The sequence below is a fragment of the Carassius gibelio genome, chromosome A4 (genome assembly GCF_023724105.1).
Source record: "Carassius gibelio isolate Cgi1373 ecotype wild population from Czech Republic chromosome A4, carGib1.2-hapl.c, whole genome shotgun sequence".
NCBI lineage: Eukaryota > Metazoa > Chordata > Actinopteri > Cypriniformes > Cyprinidae > Carassius > Carassius gibelio.
In genome coordinates, this window is record NC_068374.1 from 10,412,567 (window position 1) to 10,428,909 (window position 16,343).

Consider the following 16,343-nt stretch of genomic DNA (forward strand, 5'->3'; position numbering starts at 1 on the left):
AAAGTTGTTTGGCCAATTGCGGCCATGTTTTTTAAGATAAGTGAAATTCCTCATAGATACTTATGCCACATTGGGCCATACCAATTTTCAAGTTGATTGGATCAGCGGTTGCTTAGTTATAGCCATTTTAGTTTTTTTTTAATCCTGTAGCGCCACCAAGTGGCAGATATGGAAAAAATAATAATTTGACTAAAGTTTTTGTTCATGCATATGAGTTCTGAGTTTGGTGAAGATATCTCATTTTGTTCCCGAGTTATAGCCTTTTTCATAAAATTGGTCCATGAATTTGAATGTTTTGGGTCACCTGGTTTTTTGTTCAGTCTTGATCAAACCACTGCAGTAATATTCTCAGGACTCTCTAGATCAATAACTTTGAAAAAATATGTTGTATTTTGTCCTTTGGTTAGATAACATTTAAACAGGCCTAAAAAACAAAAGATTTCTGTTGTGAATGGCATTAAACTGCAAAAAAAAGGGGTAATATAATCACACATGCATTAGATCTGTATTTTTTCTAAACAATCATGCAAAATTTAACAGAGATTAGGTAAAAAAGAACACTGTAATATTTATAAAGCTTCAAAACCCAGTGTTGAATAAAAAATTGCAATTATAACCACTAGATGTCACCGGAAGACCACTAATGAGCTCACTAAAGACTAAAACATTACAGTTTATGGGCTTGTTGAGGGATTCATCTAGAAAAAATGTATATTACTATTATTTAATATTACTGTTCAAGCATTTCAGATCACATTGAGTCAAAGTTTACCAATTTATTCATACAGATATATCTAATGTTTATAATTATGCCAGATTATGATTGCAATGAAACCTGAAAAATGACATAGAAGCCCATAAAAACAGAAGACTTGCAATAGGTTTTATCACCCATCATTTATTTTAATTATCTATATATATAACAAAATGTTTGCATCTGTGTGTGGGTTTAAGCATGCTTATTGAGTATTAATATACTAGTTTAAACATTTCATGTTTGTGTGTGTCTGTAATTCTGTTCTATTCTTTTACTGTCAGCCATATCTAGGTTATTTAAAATTAGTGCAGTACTATTATCTAGACTGTGAAATTATACATAAATTGCGTATGCTTCTTTGGAATGAAATTAAGACAACATATAACAGTTATAAAGGTTAAAGAGACAGTGTTGTATGATAAATTGCATTTACGACCACTAGATGTCACTGGAAGACCACTAATGGGCTCACTAAAGACTAAAACATTACAGTTCATTGTCTCGATGATTGATTCATCTAGAAAAATATATATTACTATTATTTAATATTACTGTTCAAGCATTTAAGATCACATTGAGTGAAAGTTCAACAATTTATTCATACATGTATATCAAATGTTTACTATTATGTCAGAATATGAATGCAATGAAACCTGACATAGAAATGTAAGAAAAGAAGTCTTTCTGTGAGTTGTGTGTCACCTATAATTTATTTCAAATATCTACATACAACAAAATGTGTGGGCATGTACTTCTCTCTCTCTCTCTGTGTGTGTGTGTGTGTAATCATGCTTATTGATTATTCATATAATAGTTGAACCATTTCATTTCTGTGTGTGAGTGTCTGTGAGCCTATTCTCCATGTTAGACAATGGCACACACAAGTTTGGCTTAATTACAACAAAGCTTTGCAGAGATATAGCCTCAGACTCATTTTGTGAAGATGCCTGACATCTGAAGCAGCGCTGTACAAAAACGGTTTCGTCTATTGACACGAAATCCATAACTTTTTGTCAGCACGGTCATCACACCAAATACATTAATGAGCAATAACAGCAATTTTAGGATTATTGTAATTGAAATGGCTAAATAAAAATCATAATACCACCTCTATTAGCATGATTACTTGGCTTATCAAGTTTGACCAATAGTCGGCACTGTTATAAAATCAATTTGGTGTACTCTGTGTGACTTTTCAATGACACACACAAAGTTTGGTGTCAATATGCCAAAGCATTCCAGAGATACAGCCTCAAGTGTCATTTTGGCATTGTGCCTCAAATTCGTCGCTGTGGTATGCGAAAACGGTTTTGTCTATCGACACAAAATCCATAACATTTTGTCAGTACAGTCTACAGATCATCTGAGTCAATTTTGGTGAAAATCGGACTAACGGTTGATGAGGAGTTCGAAAAAGTAGGTTTTCAACATAAATCAAAATGGCGGACCGGAAGTTCGGCTTACTCTGGCATATTTGGTATCTATGTTGTCGGCATAAGCCAGGGAATATTTTGAGGCCAGTTTCATTACAATAGGCTAATGCATTAAAAAGTTACTAGCATTTTTATAAGTGTAATTATTCATAGTTAATGAATGGTTCATTACTCTTGACCAATAGGTGGCGCTGTTACCAAATTTATGTGGCATGGTCAGTGTCAGGTGGCGATGACACATACAAAGTTTGGTGCAAAAATGTCAAAGCGTTGCAGAGATACAGCCTCAAATGCATTTTGGCACCCTTCCAGCAAATTTGTTGATGCGCTAAATCAGAACCGTTTTGTATATCGACACGAAATCCATAACTTTTTGCCAGCATGGTCTGAAGATGATTCACGTCAAATTTGGTGAAAATCGGACTAACGGTCTAGGAGGAGTTCGAAAAAGTAGGTTTTCAACATTAATCAAAATGGCGGACAGGAAGTATGGCCAATTTTGGAATAATTGGTATCTATGTTCTCGGCATGACCCAAAGAATACGGGGAGACCATTTGCATTTCAATTGTCTAATTTACTCAAAAGTTATTAGCATTTTTGTGATAATTCATTATAACTCTTGACCACAAGGTGGCGCTGCCACCAAGCTTTTTGAGTACATTCAGGGCATGGAGCCGAATATTTTTGTAATTATTTGCGAAACGATACAATGCTGCGTTGAAAAAATACAGCATTTTAAAACATAATTCAAAATGGCCGACGCCTAAAATGGCTGACACGGGAAATTTGCATATCATACGACTCGACATGACTCACTGAATCTAAAGAGACCAGTTGTGTGATTTTTGGCCAAACCATTCAGAAGATATAAGCCAAAATATGCATTTTTCATATCTCCTGACCACTAGGTGGCGCTGTGTCGAAACACTGCAGGTAGTCTCAGGTCATGCTTATTATAACACACACCAAGTTTGGTCTCAATATGCCAAACCGTTGCTGAGATATAGCCTCAAGTGCATTTTTGCGTGCTTTTCGTCAAATTTGTTTACGTGTCATTCGACAATGGTTGGACGAATCAACTTGAATTCCATAACTTTTTGCCAGCATGGTCTGAAGATGATCTGAGCCAATTTTCGTGGCAATCGGACTAACCGTCTAGCACGAGTTCGAAAAAGTAGGTTTTTCGAAAAATTGAAAATAGCGAAAAAACTAAACCTTGCGATTTTTGAATTTTGGGGTTCATTCGACTTCGCATGAGCCAAGGATTCAGAGGAAAAAAGAATTTCCATTTTCTGGCTTACGGTTCAAAAGTTATTAGCATACAAACATTGAAAGTTTGGACAAGTGGTGGCGCTAGAGAGTAGGAGTTCAAAATTAGAGACTTCAAATTAGCTATAGTTAATGTTGGGACTGTCCTCTATCAGTGTGCCAAATTATACAACTTTCCCGCAATCGGTTCTATGGGCTGCCATAGACTTGCGGCGGAAGAAGAAGAAGAAGAAGAAGAAGCAGAATAATAATAACGCCAACGATTACAATAGGTGCCTACGCACCTTCGGTGCTTGGCCCCTAATAATAATAAGAACGCCAACAAAAACAAGAGGGTCCTACGCACCTTCGGTGCTTGGCCCCTTATAATAAGAACCGGAACAAAAACAATAGGTGCCTCGCACCTTCGGTGCTTGGCCCCTAATAAGAACGCCAACAAAAACTTCTATAATACAGTAGTATTATATAATATAGACAAGTAATAGTCAATTGAATCACAATGCCTAATAACACTCCACCCATGTTTTTGCAAACTTAATTCACTCTAAATTTATATAAACACTGTGCATTTTATTATTAAGAAATTTAATTAATACGTGTAATAAGGAACAAACTTTATAACCTAATTTGTACCACTTCCACTCGACGCTGTCACAATATGAACATGTACTATATGAATATGAACTAATATGTAACGTTAGCTAACTTTCCCCACCCTGCAAAAAAATGTGTTTAGGCTCATTTTCTCATTTTACAATTAATAGGGTGTTCGTTACTAACTTTATTCAGCTCCAATCCTAGCCTAATCTGTTAGTTATCTGATAACATCCCTTAAATCTACTCATATAATGATTAATAATCTACTAGAATGTTTTAATTTACAAGTTACTGTTATTTAGATGTACTTATAATATACAATGTTATTATTTAAACGTCTTACATTTTAAAAGTGCGTCGCAAACAGTTTGTTCTGCTGCATCTCTACGGCGCGGCATCGGTTTGCTGCTACTTCCGGGAACTATTGAGAGGCTCCACGAGCCGCCATTGCTGTAAAAAAAAAGCGTTCCATTGAAGTCAATGGAGTTGTCGCAACTCTCTCTCTATATGGCTCTGGTTATAACCTCCTTGGGATTTTTTTTTTTACTTTATTGTGTCTTAAAAACTGTGGATGATAACAAGTTGCTAAAAGGGACTACATCCTTTTGGCAGGGACTTTAGACGTCATCATGCCAAACATCTCTCACTAGCCAGCGTTTCAGCTTCACAAATAGTGCTACGACTGTTACCGCTCAGTTTCCATAGCAACTCCCTCCGCTCCACTATTTATATGTCAACTATGCTCTCCCATTAAAAAACGTCAATTACACCACACTTACATAAATAAATATACATAACAAGCATATTTAATAGTTTAACATTTAGTTATTAATTTAGTTTATTATTTTATCCAGACATAAGCTATGTAATTTAAAATGTTGATTACATTTTTCTATACTAAACACTATAAACTGTTATATTTAAAAACAAAGAGTTGTTTGAGTAAATGCAATTTATAACCACTAGATGGCAGCAGAAGACCACTAATAGGCTCATTCAGCTAAGTTAAACAGTACTGTTCAAAAGTTTCATGAATTCTTGCCAAAACATTAATAAATCAACTGTTATAACATTTTAAATCTTATTGAGTCAATGTTTTCCATTTTGTCCATAAAGATATATCAGGTTTTTTTTTACAATTTTGCCACATTATGATTACAGTTTAACCTGAAAATGACATCTAAACTCCTAAAAAGAGAAGAATTGCAATAAGTTTATTGTCACCTATCACTTATTTCAAATACCTATATCTGCAACAAAATGTGTGTGCATGTATATGTGTGTCTTTGTCTTTTTGTGTGTGTGTATGCATATGCTTATAGAGAATTAAAATATTAGTCTGATCAATCGCTTTCAGTGTGTGTGTCTGTTAGCCTGTTCTCCATTTTGGATGTGTTTAACTGTCTTCCATACATCCAGGTTGGCTCTGACCACCTCAGAGGCCTTAATGTGCTTGAACCCCGGTAAACGCTGCTTGCAGCTTTAATTATTATTATTATTATTATTATGGTCATATCACCGGTCATTCAAGCTGTTTGCAATGGGGTTTTTTAATAACAGAATGTCAAGAATCAGTTTGTAAATGAATCGGTTCACTCTGAATCGTAATCAAATCATGAAGCAATAGAAGATTTTCACCTATACTCCAAACTATTTCTTTTTTCTTCATTATACTGGTCATAAAACAAAGACATGAGTTGTTAAATCATACATACTCTCTATGTCTATTATCCAGTCTCTCCACTGGCCAACATCTCGCTCTGAACTCCTTCGCTCTGAGAAACAGATCTGAAACAGGTCTGTGATTTGCTGAGGGGGTCTCCACTAAACAAGATCCACAGGCTTGTGTCTTGTAGAGCTTTTAGCACCCCCAATGTTTCCAAGACCTCCTGCATCTAATCAAGACATTAGGAAAAAAAAGATTTAGTAAACTGTTAATTTACTAGCTGTGTGTCAATACAGATCAACTGCTTTTAATGATAACATCTTTATAGCAGCCATATCCCCCTGGAGCCCAAGACCGGTTTCCCACTGAAGCTAAGCAGGGCTGAGCCTGGCCAGTACCTGGATGGGAGACCTCCTGAGAAAACTAGGTTGCTGCTGGAAGAGGTGCTAGTGAGGCCAGCAGGGGGTGCTCACCCTGTGGTCTGTGTGGGTCCTAGCGCCCCAGTGTAGTGATGGGGAAACTATACTGTCAAAGAGCACCGTCCTCCAGATGAGACGTTAAACCGAGGTCCTGACTCTCTGTGGTCATTAAAAATCCCAGGATGTCTTTCGGAAAGAGTAGAGGTGTGACCTCGGCATCCTGGCTAAATTCGCCCATTGGCCTCTGACCATCATGGCCTCCTATCTATCTTCATATCTGCTGATTGGCTTCATCACTCGGTCTCCTCTCCATCAGTAAGCTGGTGTGTGTGTGTGTGTGTGTGTGGTGGGCGTTCTGGGGCACAATGGCTGCCGATTTATCATCCAGGTGGATGCTACACACTGGTGGTGGATGAGGAGATACTCCCCGACTAATCTAAGCGCTTTGAGTGTCTAGAAAAGTGCTATAAAAATGTAATGAATTATTATTATTATTATTATAGGTATTTGCCAAACTTTTGAAGACAGAAGGGGCTTTTTCAGCACATCTGAATAATATCTCTCAGGGTATCTGCAGGATTTTTTTTTAGCTCAAATTGAAGACTTTTAATGACATTTAAGACCTACACAACAAAAAAAAAAAAAAAAAAAAAAAAAAAACTTTGAGCAGGGTGGGGTAATGTCTATGGTAACATTTAACTGTAAAATGACTGTAATAATGTGATTTACAGTTCAGATACAATTTTTTATATAAAATGATAAACTTCACAATTCAGCTTTTAAACCGTTTTTAGGGAAAGAGGAAAAAGAACTGTATTTCTTCACTATTCATATTAGGGCTGTCAGTTTAAGATGTTAACTGTTAAAACAAATGAATGGAATTAAAATATTTTAACACTGGCCCCAAACCTGTACATCTCACTTCATACAGTTAACTGAGGGCAAATATTATACAGGGCAACAACTCAATAAATGCAGTTATGCCCTAAAATTCAAGATATTGGTGCAAAAGTGCCCCAGTATGTGTTTTTGTCTAGTATTAATATACAATAAGTGATATCGTATGAGCAGCGAGAGTGCTGTTTGTCCCAAATATCACAAGTTTAAATGTGATTTTATACTGTACTACAGTTCAATAATAATTTGGTATTGCTTTATTTTAAACAATGCGTTTTTGCTCAGTTTTGCAGAGAAAATAAATACCTTTAAAGCCATAGCAGAGCAACACAGCGGTGTTTATTTTCTGATTGAATAAGCGTTTTGAAGGAATTGTGTGAATCAATGATTTAAAAGATCCATTCATAAAGAGCCGTTTGATTAATTCCTGAATGAATCAGCAGTTTTACATATTACATTTAAATCATAATTAGGACTTTCTTGTATATTTAAGACTTTAAGGCCTTACATTTGACAAAACTAAATTTAAGACTTTTAAGGACCCACAGAAACCCTGCTTATGAAAACTGACAGTGCCATCATTGAGCCCGAGAAAAGAACACAACGCTGCAGACAAACTGTAAATGCAGTTATCACGAGAATATATTTGACATGGCTTTTTAAAGTCTGGGTAGCTGGTGTTTCGCATGTGTTTGGCCTATTAGCGTACACTAACATCACTTGTAGTTCCTAGTGAACTGTTTTAGACCCTACTGTGAAGATAATTTAGTTTCCCCAAACAGTGCAAGCTTGCCAAAAAAGCCAATAATTGTAGGAACTATGAAAAGGTTCCTCCGCTGCAAATCCCCCTATTAAAACATTAATGGATTGTACAGACACAAAAAGGTTGTCAAAGAAACACAGGTTTAATCCAAACATTTACTGTCTCAAGGGTGCTTCCAATCTACCCTTCAGATAACATTTGAGTGAGGAAGCCAAAACCTCATCACGGGCTCTTAACGTCCTGATGAGAGTTAAGGATCCCAGAAGAACAAGGTTAGAGGCTGCCTCCTCTACAGCTTCCTGGGTTTCTTCAACTGTTTTTGCTTGTTGAATCTACAACGAACAAACAATTGTTTACACTGTTCTTTACAAGTTGGTAATTAAATGTCACAATTGATTTGCTCATGAATTGGGGAAAAGAACCCATAGGAAAATCATCATGTTTTGATGTCATCCTTATCTTCCAATCCTGGTCCTAGGGACACTGTCATCCACATTTATGTTTCTCTTATGTGTCACACATTTCATGATCTGAATCAGGTGTTCTGAATAACAGACATATACAAAGAGGTGTGGGTCAGCAAGACCATTATTGAAAAAAATAAAATCCGTCTCTGCAATTCAATTCAATTCAAGTTTATTTGTATAGCGCTTTTTACAATACAAATCATTACTAAGCAACTTTACAGAAAATTATCTTTCAACAATATTTAGTAGTAGCTTATAAGTGGTGACTGTCAGTTTGTGCACGTTTGACAGGATTTGTAGAAAAATTAATACAAGACGTAGTCAGCTAGACTATGAACATTATTAATATGATTAATTAATAATTATTATATGATTCGGTCACATTTGTAGCAATATTTATTAGTTCTGTTTGTTGATTCAAGGTTAGCATCATCTGAGGTCCTCTGAGGGTCAGCATCATCTCTTCTCAGGTGTTCTGGATCCAGACTGGAGCTTGTGTAAATCCTAGTTACGCAAAACAGAGAAACAAATAGAGACATCATTAGCATAGCTGCTGATCCAACAAAGTAAAATTCGTTTAACCCAAGCTAATGAATAAGAATGCACATTTGATCAGATGCAACTGTGGGATCGACTGGTCTCTCCATACAAGAGGCGTCTAGAAGCTGTAATTACCAACAAAGGCTTTTCTACAAAGTATTACATAAAGTGTGTTCAATACTTATTCCCTGTGTCATTTAACTTTATTTATTATGACTCAACCTGTATACATAAATGTTTTGATTTCTTTGTATGAATTCAATATTTGGCTTGATGGCTACATCTGGTGGAAATTTTGTGTCAATAGCCCAAATTCCCTTACTGATAAAAATGCTGAAGTGTCAAATACTTATTTTCCCTGCTGTATATATATATATATATATATATATATATATATATATATATATATATATAATATATGCATTTATTAATATCTCAAAGTGTAGGTTTGACATTGTACAGTGCATGGACTGGTCATTGGGAAGTTAGGCTAAGTATTCCCTCGGTTTCTCTGTTATCAATGGGCCACTTGTTGGAAAAGTACCTTCTGTTTTTCTTCACTTTGTCATCTACAGTTTGTACATAGCTACTGCTGATTCCGGAGCGAGCCTCTTAACATGGGGAGGTTTTTGGTAAAAACATTTTTAAAGCGATCATTTTAATTTTTTCTGTACTTCATCTCAGCTATATGTGTCATGGTCCATTCAACGTTGTCCATGACACACAGAGCTGAAAACCAATCAAATTAGTTATTCGACAGAAGTGCATTAGTGTTATTTGGCAACAGCAATTTTTGATAAAACATGTCCAATTTGTTACAAGGAATGTTTTAAGTAGAAACCCAATAAAAATGTTTAACAATGTACTTGCCACTGTGGCTGGTATACAAGACCAAGTCATCTGCCATTTTAAAAAGGTATTTCCATTGGCTGGTGTCGGGCGCTAATTTCCCACCCAGATTGCATTGCAATCATTTAAGGTGTGCATCTATATTTTCTGCTTGTGCTCCTAAAATTTTAGTCAGGGGCTACAGCGCTCCTGGTAAATAAAAGTTAGTTTGGAGCTCTGAAGTTTGTATAGTTTACATTATATGTAAGTAAGAATTTAAGAAATTGTATGATTGTGATTAAACGTATGTCGAACACCTATTATTATTATAGAGCCTGAATATTATGGAAGATGCGGGGGGATATTTGATTTAAATATTAAAAGTAAGTCTTTAATTATGAATGGGTAGGTGATTCTACATATAAAAATGTAAATATGAGGTTATTGATAATTTAATGTTAGATTAATGCAGATTAATTTGATTATGCAGGTGTATTGTTAATCAAAAGTTGGGGTTAAGTAATTCATTTTGTATTTTAAAATCATGTTATGTACTAGGGCTGTGCAATAAAAAATGGGGGAAATATCTCATTTGCAATTTTTGACTAAATAGACTAAAATATATATATATTGTTTAGATTTTGCATCCCTGTTGTACTGAATTGGGACTTCAAAACTGATTTTTGTATTGGATTGTTAGTTTTGTGTATTACATCAATACACTGTAAACCCTAATAAGTTCACAGAACTCAAAAAATATTTTGTAACAGATTACACAAAAACATTTAAGTGATGTTTTTAAATGTTTTAGGTTTACATAAAATAAAAATTACATTTCCATTTGCCTTAAATTATCTCAATGTTATCTTATAAATATTGATATTTCTCAACTTATAATTAGGGAGTAATTCACTAAAAAATTTCACTATTTTTCAACTCATATAATGTGTGAAATACACTTAAATTTTTCACTATTTTTCGACTCATATAATGTGGGAAATACACTCAATTTTCAATATTTTCCAACTCATATAATTTGGGAAATACATTAAAAATTTTCAATAAATTTTAACTCTTAATGTGGGTGAGGCACTCAAAATTAATTCTAAACTGAAATACTGATGTCGGCCCACTACACAATCAGCTAATAACGTTAGAAACCATGAAAGTGACACCACAGTGGCAATTTAACAACTTTTTTTATTTAATACAATGCACTTTTTAAAAGGCATAAATCAAAGGAGTAGGGGTCAAAAAGTGCTTGTGAAATTAAAAAAAAAAGAAAATGACCGCATAAAAACAAAATGTTTTTTAAAGTACAATATGTGTCAATAATAAAACATTCAAATAAAGTACTGGTTGTACTTCAACTGGCAACATCAAGTTCAATGTCCTAATCAATGTATTAAATCTGAGGTAGAAGAGGCAAACAGTGTCAGATCTTAAATCTGAGGTAGAACAGGCAAATTATTACATTTGTAAAAAGGGAGGGACTTTCTCAATACTCAACTCAACTCAAATAATCCATCCTGAGTGATTCACTCATTAAACAAATCATTCTTCAGCATCAGTAGACGCCCTTTCAGTGGTTTGTTGTCCTCAAGACACATCACAACTTTTTGGATAAATGTGAATGTAAGTTCAAGATTCTTTGGGTACTGTAGGTCTAGTGCATAGACATACCCAAAGAGCAGGAGAAATGAGTCAGCCAGAGTCGTGGGACCACTCACAAGTATTTCATCCTCCATGACGATACAGATGCTCTCAGGGCTGAAGAGGGCCGCATTAATAGTGTCATCCGTGACGACTGTCAGGAGAGCCACCGGAGTGTCAGTGAGGTCTGGACAATCTGCTGACTATAAAACACAAATAATACATGAATGAGTTCAGCTCCTCAAGGATACAAATCATGGTAATGATGTCTAGACATTACTGTCACTTTGCACTTAGACTGCAACTAAGCTACATGTTTAAACTATTTTCTTTACATAGGCTTATATCTTATGTTAGTTTCACACCTATCTGTTAGCATACTTTTTGTTTAGTGGAATGATTTACACTTACCTTTTCAATTATGTAATTTCTACACATCAGTTTGCAGAATAACAACTCAAGTAAAACAGGTCCTGGGGGATATTCCAGAAAGGACGTTCAACAAACTGAGCCTAACCCTGAACTCTTGAGTTAACTTACCCTGTGAAGTGAAACTGAGTTTTCAGTTCCAGAACAGCTGATCTGAGTTAGGTAAGTCGACTCTGAGTATGTTAACTCAGAGTTGAGCTCGTGCCTGACGACTAGTAAAAACTCATCATCAATGGAGCTCCCGTACGGTGACATTTTCTGACTGCGGCCATAATAAAAATCACTGACAGAGTTTTAGATGCGCTCGTCTTTATATTTTGAATTTAACATCACTTTATTTTATATTAGCCTTTGAGGAAGTGGTTGAATGTTAATCAATGTTTTATTTAAGGCTATTTTATTTAATTCAAATCAGTTGAAAAAGAAATATAAAAACAGTCTCACAATGGCTCCTCACTTTGTTTTTATTTCACATATTAAAGTAAAAGTTTATTTAGTGGATAATTTAACTTGTAGCTTTTACCACCAACAGATGCTGTTTTACACATCTGTGTCCTAACATCCTCCTGAGTAGATGTACATGAAGTGGTGCTCACCTCCACCACATGCAACAGAGGCAGAGCAGCTGTTCCTGGGTTAGGGTTTCTCTCTGGAATGGATAACTCTGTTTCCCTCATCTCAGAGTTCACTCTGAGTTTTCACTTGCTTTCTGGAATACCCCCCTGGTTCTCCTAGAGTTCTTTGAGTGATGTCATGTGTTTAAGCTTCAATATGTATATATGTTTAGTGCTTCAGTTCAAGCTGATTGAATAGCTAAGCAAAGGGATTGATAGTTAGGCCAGTACACTTACATTACAGGTCCTGAAGAACTTGAAGGCATCTTCACGCAGGTACACAGGAAGAGCACGAAGGACGAGTGCCCGTCTTATATTTACATTACGTTGTTCCTAGATGTACAAAAAATATCCATTACAATAGTAATTACACAAATGCAGAGCAAACACTTTATCAAAGTGTTAAATAGCTCCATATTCTGATGGTGGTCATTGTTATAGATGGTAGATTGAGTATTTGAGTCATCATTTCTTCAGTTAAACATTTTTAAAATTAAAACTTTCTATTGTAAATAATTTAACTCAAAGGAAAAACCGTCAAATTGTAAATCAAATTTCACATAAACAGTAGTTATTTGGACTTCTTCAAATTGAAGCTGAAAAGGTATCTTTTTAAGGTTCCTCTTTCTGATAGAAAACATCTTGTCAAGACATCTATCTCCTATGAGATGACAATGTTGTGTTCATGGCATAATCACTTAACCTCACAATTCGAGTCGGGGCAATTAACACGATGGCTTCTTACAGTTGTCTGCAAACAATCTGCTAATAATCTGTTTCTGAATCATGCAAAGTTAAAAATTCACCTGAAGGTCATAAATCATCATGAGCCTGGCTAGCTCCTCTGCTATCTTGCCAGTCTTGGTGGCCTTGTCTCTGAACAAGGTAATGAGTTTAGGCGTGTGTCTGTCCAGCTCCTTGTAGAATTGATTGCGCAGGTTAACATTGTTGATTCGGTGGAACTCTGCAAACACCTGTACACGGACAGAATTACACAGAAATGCACAAAGATAAATTAGGAACAGAATTGTGAATGTATTTTAAAGAAGTTTTCTGTTGACAGGTAGCAAAACCAAGGGCAATTCTATTAGAGACGAGTCAGAACCAAGGTCAAAATAGAAAGTTAATTGTCCTTCATTTAAAACAGGCAGTACAATGTTATCTAAAGGAAATTAATCTAATTAACCTCTGTATACTTGGTTTACTGTGAATGGCAAAAATTTGTCACAGCGTGATGTGTTGTCAACTTTTACATCTGCCATTTGCTTTTCGGGGAATTTATAGAAAATTTAGATTTTTAAAAACAGTCATTTAAATATTGGAAAAATCAATCATGTTCAAAGTGGACATGCTAAAGAGTCATGCTGATTAATTGCTCTCAACAGGGAGAACCGTAAAATGATGTAGAAAGATTCTTTTTTTTTTTACCTGTGACTCCATAAGTAGGGCTGGCCATCTATCCACGACGTCTCTCACCCGTGGAGCTACAAGAGCTCCAACGATTTCTTGGCGACGAAGGGCATAGGTTGTGGTCATTAGCTTGCCTATGACTAAATGGTTTCTCTCAGTCTTTTCGACTTCATGTAAGATTTCTTCTCTCATTGTTTCCAGAGTGGCTGGGGTTTGATCCTTTGATAGGTTGATGATGTAGTTGACCTCAGCTTTTCGAGCTTTCTTTATATTTTGATGGGGGTGATCATTGTGAACAATTGTGAACAAGGGGGGAAATGATTATGCCAACCAGCCGACAACACATCAGTAATTAATTTCTGTTCTTCTGAAAAAAATCTAAACCTTGCGAATCATTTAAAATTCAAATTAGTACACTATTTACAAAACTCACCTATTGGCACCTGTCTGATAGTGAAACACTGACTCTCTGTAGCACTCTTTGTAGTCCGATATCTGTACACAACATGCGCACAAAGATGATTTGTTAATGTTCAAAAAATTTTTTTAAATAATACATAATGATAAATGAAATTTGAAAAAGGGAATACACAGATAAAAAAGTCTCCAAATCTATCAAATACATTTATTGTACACTGCTCCGGGTGTGTGCTCACAGTGTGTGTGTGTGTGTGTGTGTGTGTTCACTGCTCTGTGTGTGTGCATTTCGGATGGGTTAAATGCAGAGCACAAATTCTGAGTATGGGTCACCATACTTGGCTGAATGTCACTTCACTCACTCACTCATTATAGTAAAAATGAAAATGTTAAAAGATGAGCAAGTTAGTTATTAACAAAAAAATTAAAAAAATAAAGTTGTGTGCTTATAGATATGCTATTTATGTTGTTGTTTTTAACATAGTATTGATAAAGGGTTCAAGTGATCAATTGAAATAAAAAGATTGAAATAAATAGCAAAATAATAACTGTGGAAACACAAAATAAACCAATTGTTAATAACACTCTTTCATAATGCATCCTACCTGAACCACACACTTGAGCCTACGAAATACAAACACAGGGCTGGTTAGCATCATGATAACACACTCACATTATGTTGTTTAGTTACACGCGATCACACACAGCTCGACCTAACCCAACGTAAAATATTTACTGCATAACGCAGACATTTATTTAAATATGTAACGTTATACTCAAAGTACGCACATGCATTAACGACGAACAGCGAAAACGGCGGGAATCAGGGATAACGTTATGCTTTCGGACTCCGCCAGAGAATTCAAAACTCATGGACCTTCCTCAACCGTCAATGTCCCGGGCAAACATGCATTATGGGTAATGTAGTTCATCCAGGAAACCCGCTGATAACGTTACACTGCTGTAAGATGAACTAAGTAAGGTAACTTAACGTTAACGCATTTGTCACATTCAACAACTTCTAAAATTACAATTACTTGGATTTGTAATTATTTTATATATAATATATATATATATATATATATATATATATATATATATATATATATATATAAAAAATTTTTAGAGTTACTTACCAAATCAGGGCTGATGATAAGACAGCGCTTAAGAAAATGAGAGCAATAAGACTAATGAAAATAACTGAGGTGGTGGTGGTTTGAAGCGGGGGTATAAAAGTACGCATTCCAAACAGATATAAACAATTAAAAACAAATTAAACTGTGTTCCACATCCACATGAGCTTGCCAAAACTTCACCCGCATCAAGGCAAATTCAAGATGGCTGACTCAGCTTTCCTGAGGGAGCGATAAGACCCACCCACCACGCTAATACATGGTTCCTAAACTTTTTGAGCGTTCCACACAAATTAACTCTAAAATACTGAGCCCTATTCAATTAAAGTGACACAAATCTCAACAGAGCTCAAAACTTTATAGTTTGGTCAACTGCATAACGACATTTGACTGTTATGACCTTATTAGTTATGAGCTAGTACAACTGTTTGGGATTACAGTGTAGTTACTATACATCTTGAATGTGAAAGTACGAAACCTAGAGATGTGTATTAAAAGTTACATTTTTTGGCTTATGATTAAAAGTAGCAGATAAATGCTGTTGGATTTAATTCTTATATAAACCAATGACATGTGATGTGATGACATGTAATGACACAGTAGAGTCAGTTGTGTTCAGGGCTTGACAAGGGAACATTTATTAAATTAGTTGTAACTGATTGCTAGTGATAAGTGCTATGAACGTCTCGTGCATGAAATTATTGCATTGTTTTTTAATTATGCGTGTGAATGATTGCCATTTACCAAGTATTACAATTAAGTTAATTTAGCTCCTTAAAATGTAGTATAGTAAAAGTGTAGTAGAGGAACAAATTTATACAGTAATGTTATATATGAATATTGTACAAAAGTTTAAAGCCACAACATTTTTTAAAGAAGTGTGTATATAAAATAATTTATATTTTATATATTAATATAATATATTTGTAAATAATTATTACAACATAGTAATCATTTTAATCAAATGATAATGTTTTAATTAACGTGTTTTATAAATTAAATATATTTAATGTTATTTTTAACATATTAGATATAATTGGTAATTATATC

At 35.0% G+C, this 16,343-nt stretch overlaps 1 protein-coding gene and 1 long non-coding RNA gene across 3 annotated transcripts; both read right to left on the bottom strand.

The window, feature by feature from the left end:
* Nucleotides 1-10,888: 10,888 nt before the first annotated feature.
* On the bottom strand, nt 10,889-14,706 carry LOC127969641 (uncharacterized). 2 transcript variants are annotated; one of them, XM_052571699.1, is made up of 5 exons: nt 14,177-14,706; nt 13,762-14,003; nt 13,140-13,307; nt 12,571-12,666; nt 10,889-11,493 (listed from the first exon to the last, which is right to left on the bottom strand). In XM_052571699.1, the coding sequence occupies exons 2-5, from the start codon at nt 13,933-13,935 to the stop codon at nt 11,176-11,178; spliced, it is 756 nt and encodes a 251-aa protein (XP_052427659.1). In that variant the 5' UTR covers nt 13,936-14,003; nt 14,177-14,706; the 3' UTR covers nt 10,889-11,175. The 2 variants fall into 2 exon arrangements, with proteins under 2 accessions (XP_052427659.1, XP_052427652.1); XM_052571692.1 differs by having other exon boundaries at nt 13,762-14,007.
* A 62-nt stretch (nt 14,707-14,768) lies between these two features.
* On the bottom strand, nt 14,769-15,733 carry LOC127970041 (uncharacterized). The gene is made up of 3 exons (XR_008156488.1): nt 15,297-15,733; nt 14,950-15,133; nt 14,769-14,784 (listed from the first exon to the last, which is right to left on the bottom strand). It is a non-coding gene; the product is annotated as an uncharacterized LOC127970041 (long non-coding RNA).
* Between the last annotated feature and the right edge of the window lie 610 nt (nt 15,734-16,343).

What these genes read in the sequence shown, in the direction of transcription:
- LOC127969641 (XM_052571699.1), bottom strand. Translation starts at nt 13,935, where the DNA reads ATGAGAGAAGAAATCTTACATGAAGTCGAAAAGACTGAGAGAAACCAT. An exon ending in TGATGATTTATGACCTTCAG is followed by an intron (nt 12,667 to 13,139) that starts GTGAATTTTTAA and finishes TTGTACATCTAG; the next exon opens with GAACAACGTAATGTAAATAT. An exon ending in AGTTCTTCAGGACCTGTAAT is followed by an intron (nt 11,494 to 12,570) that starts GTAAGTGTACTG and finishes TGTGTTTTATAG; the next exon opens with TCAGCAGATTGTCCAGACCT.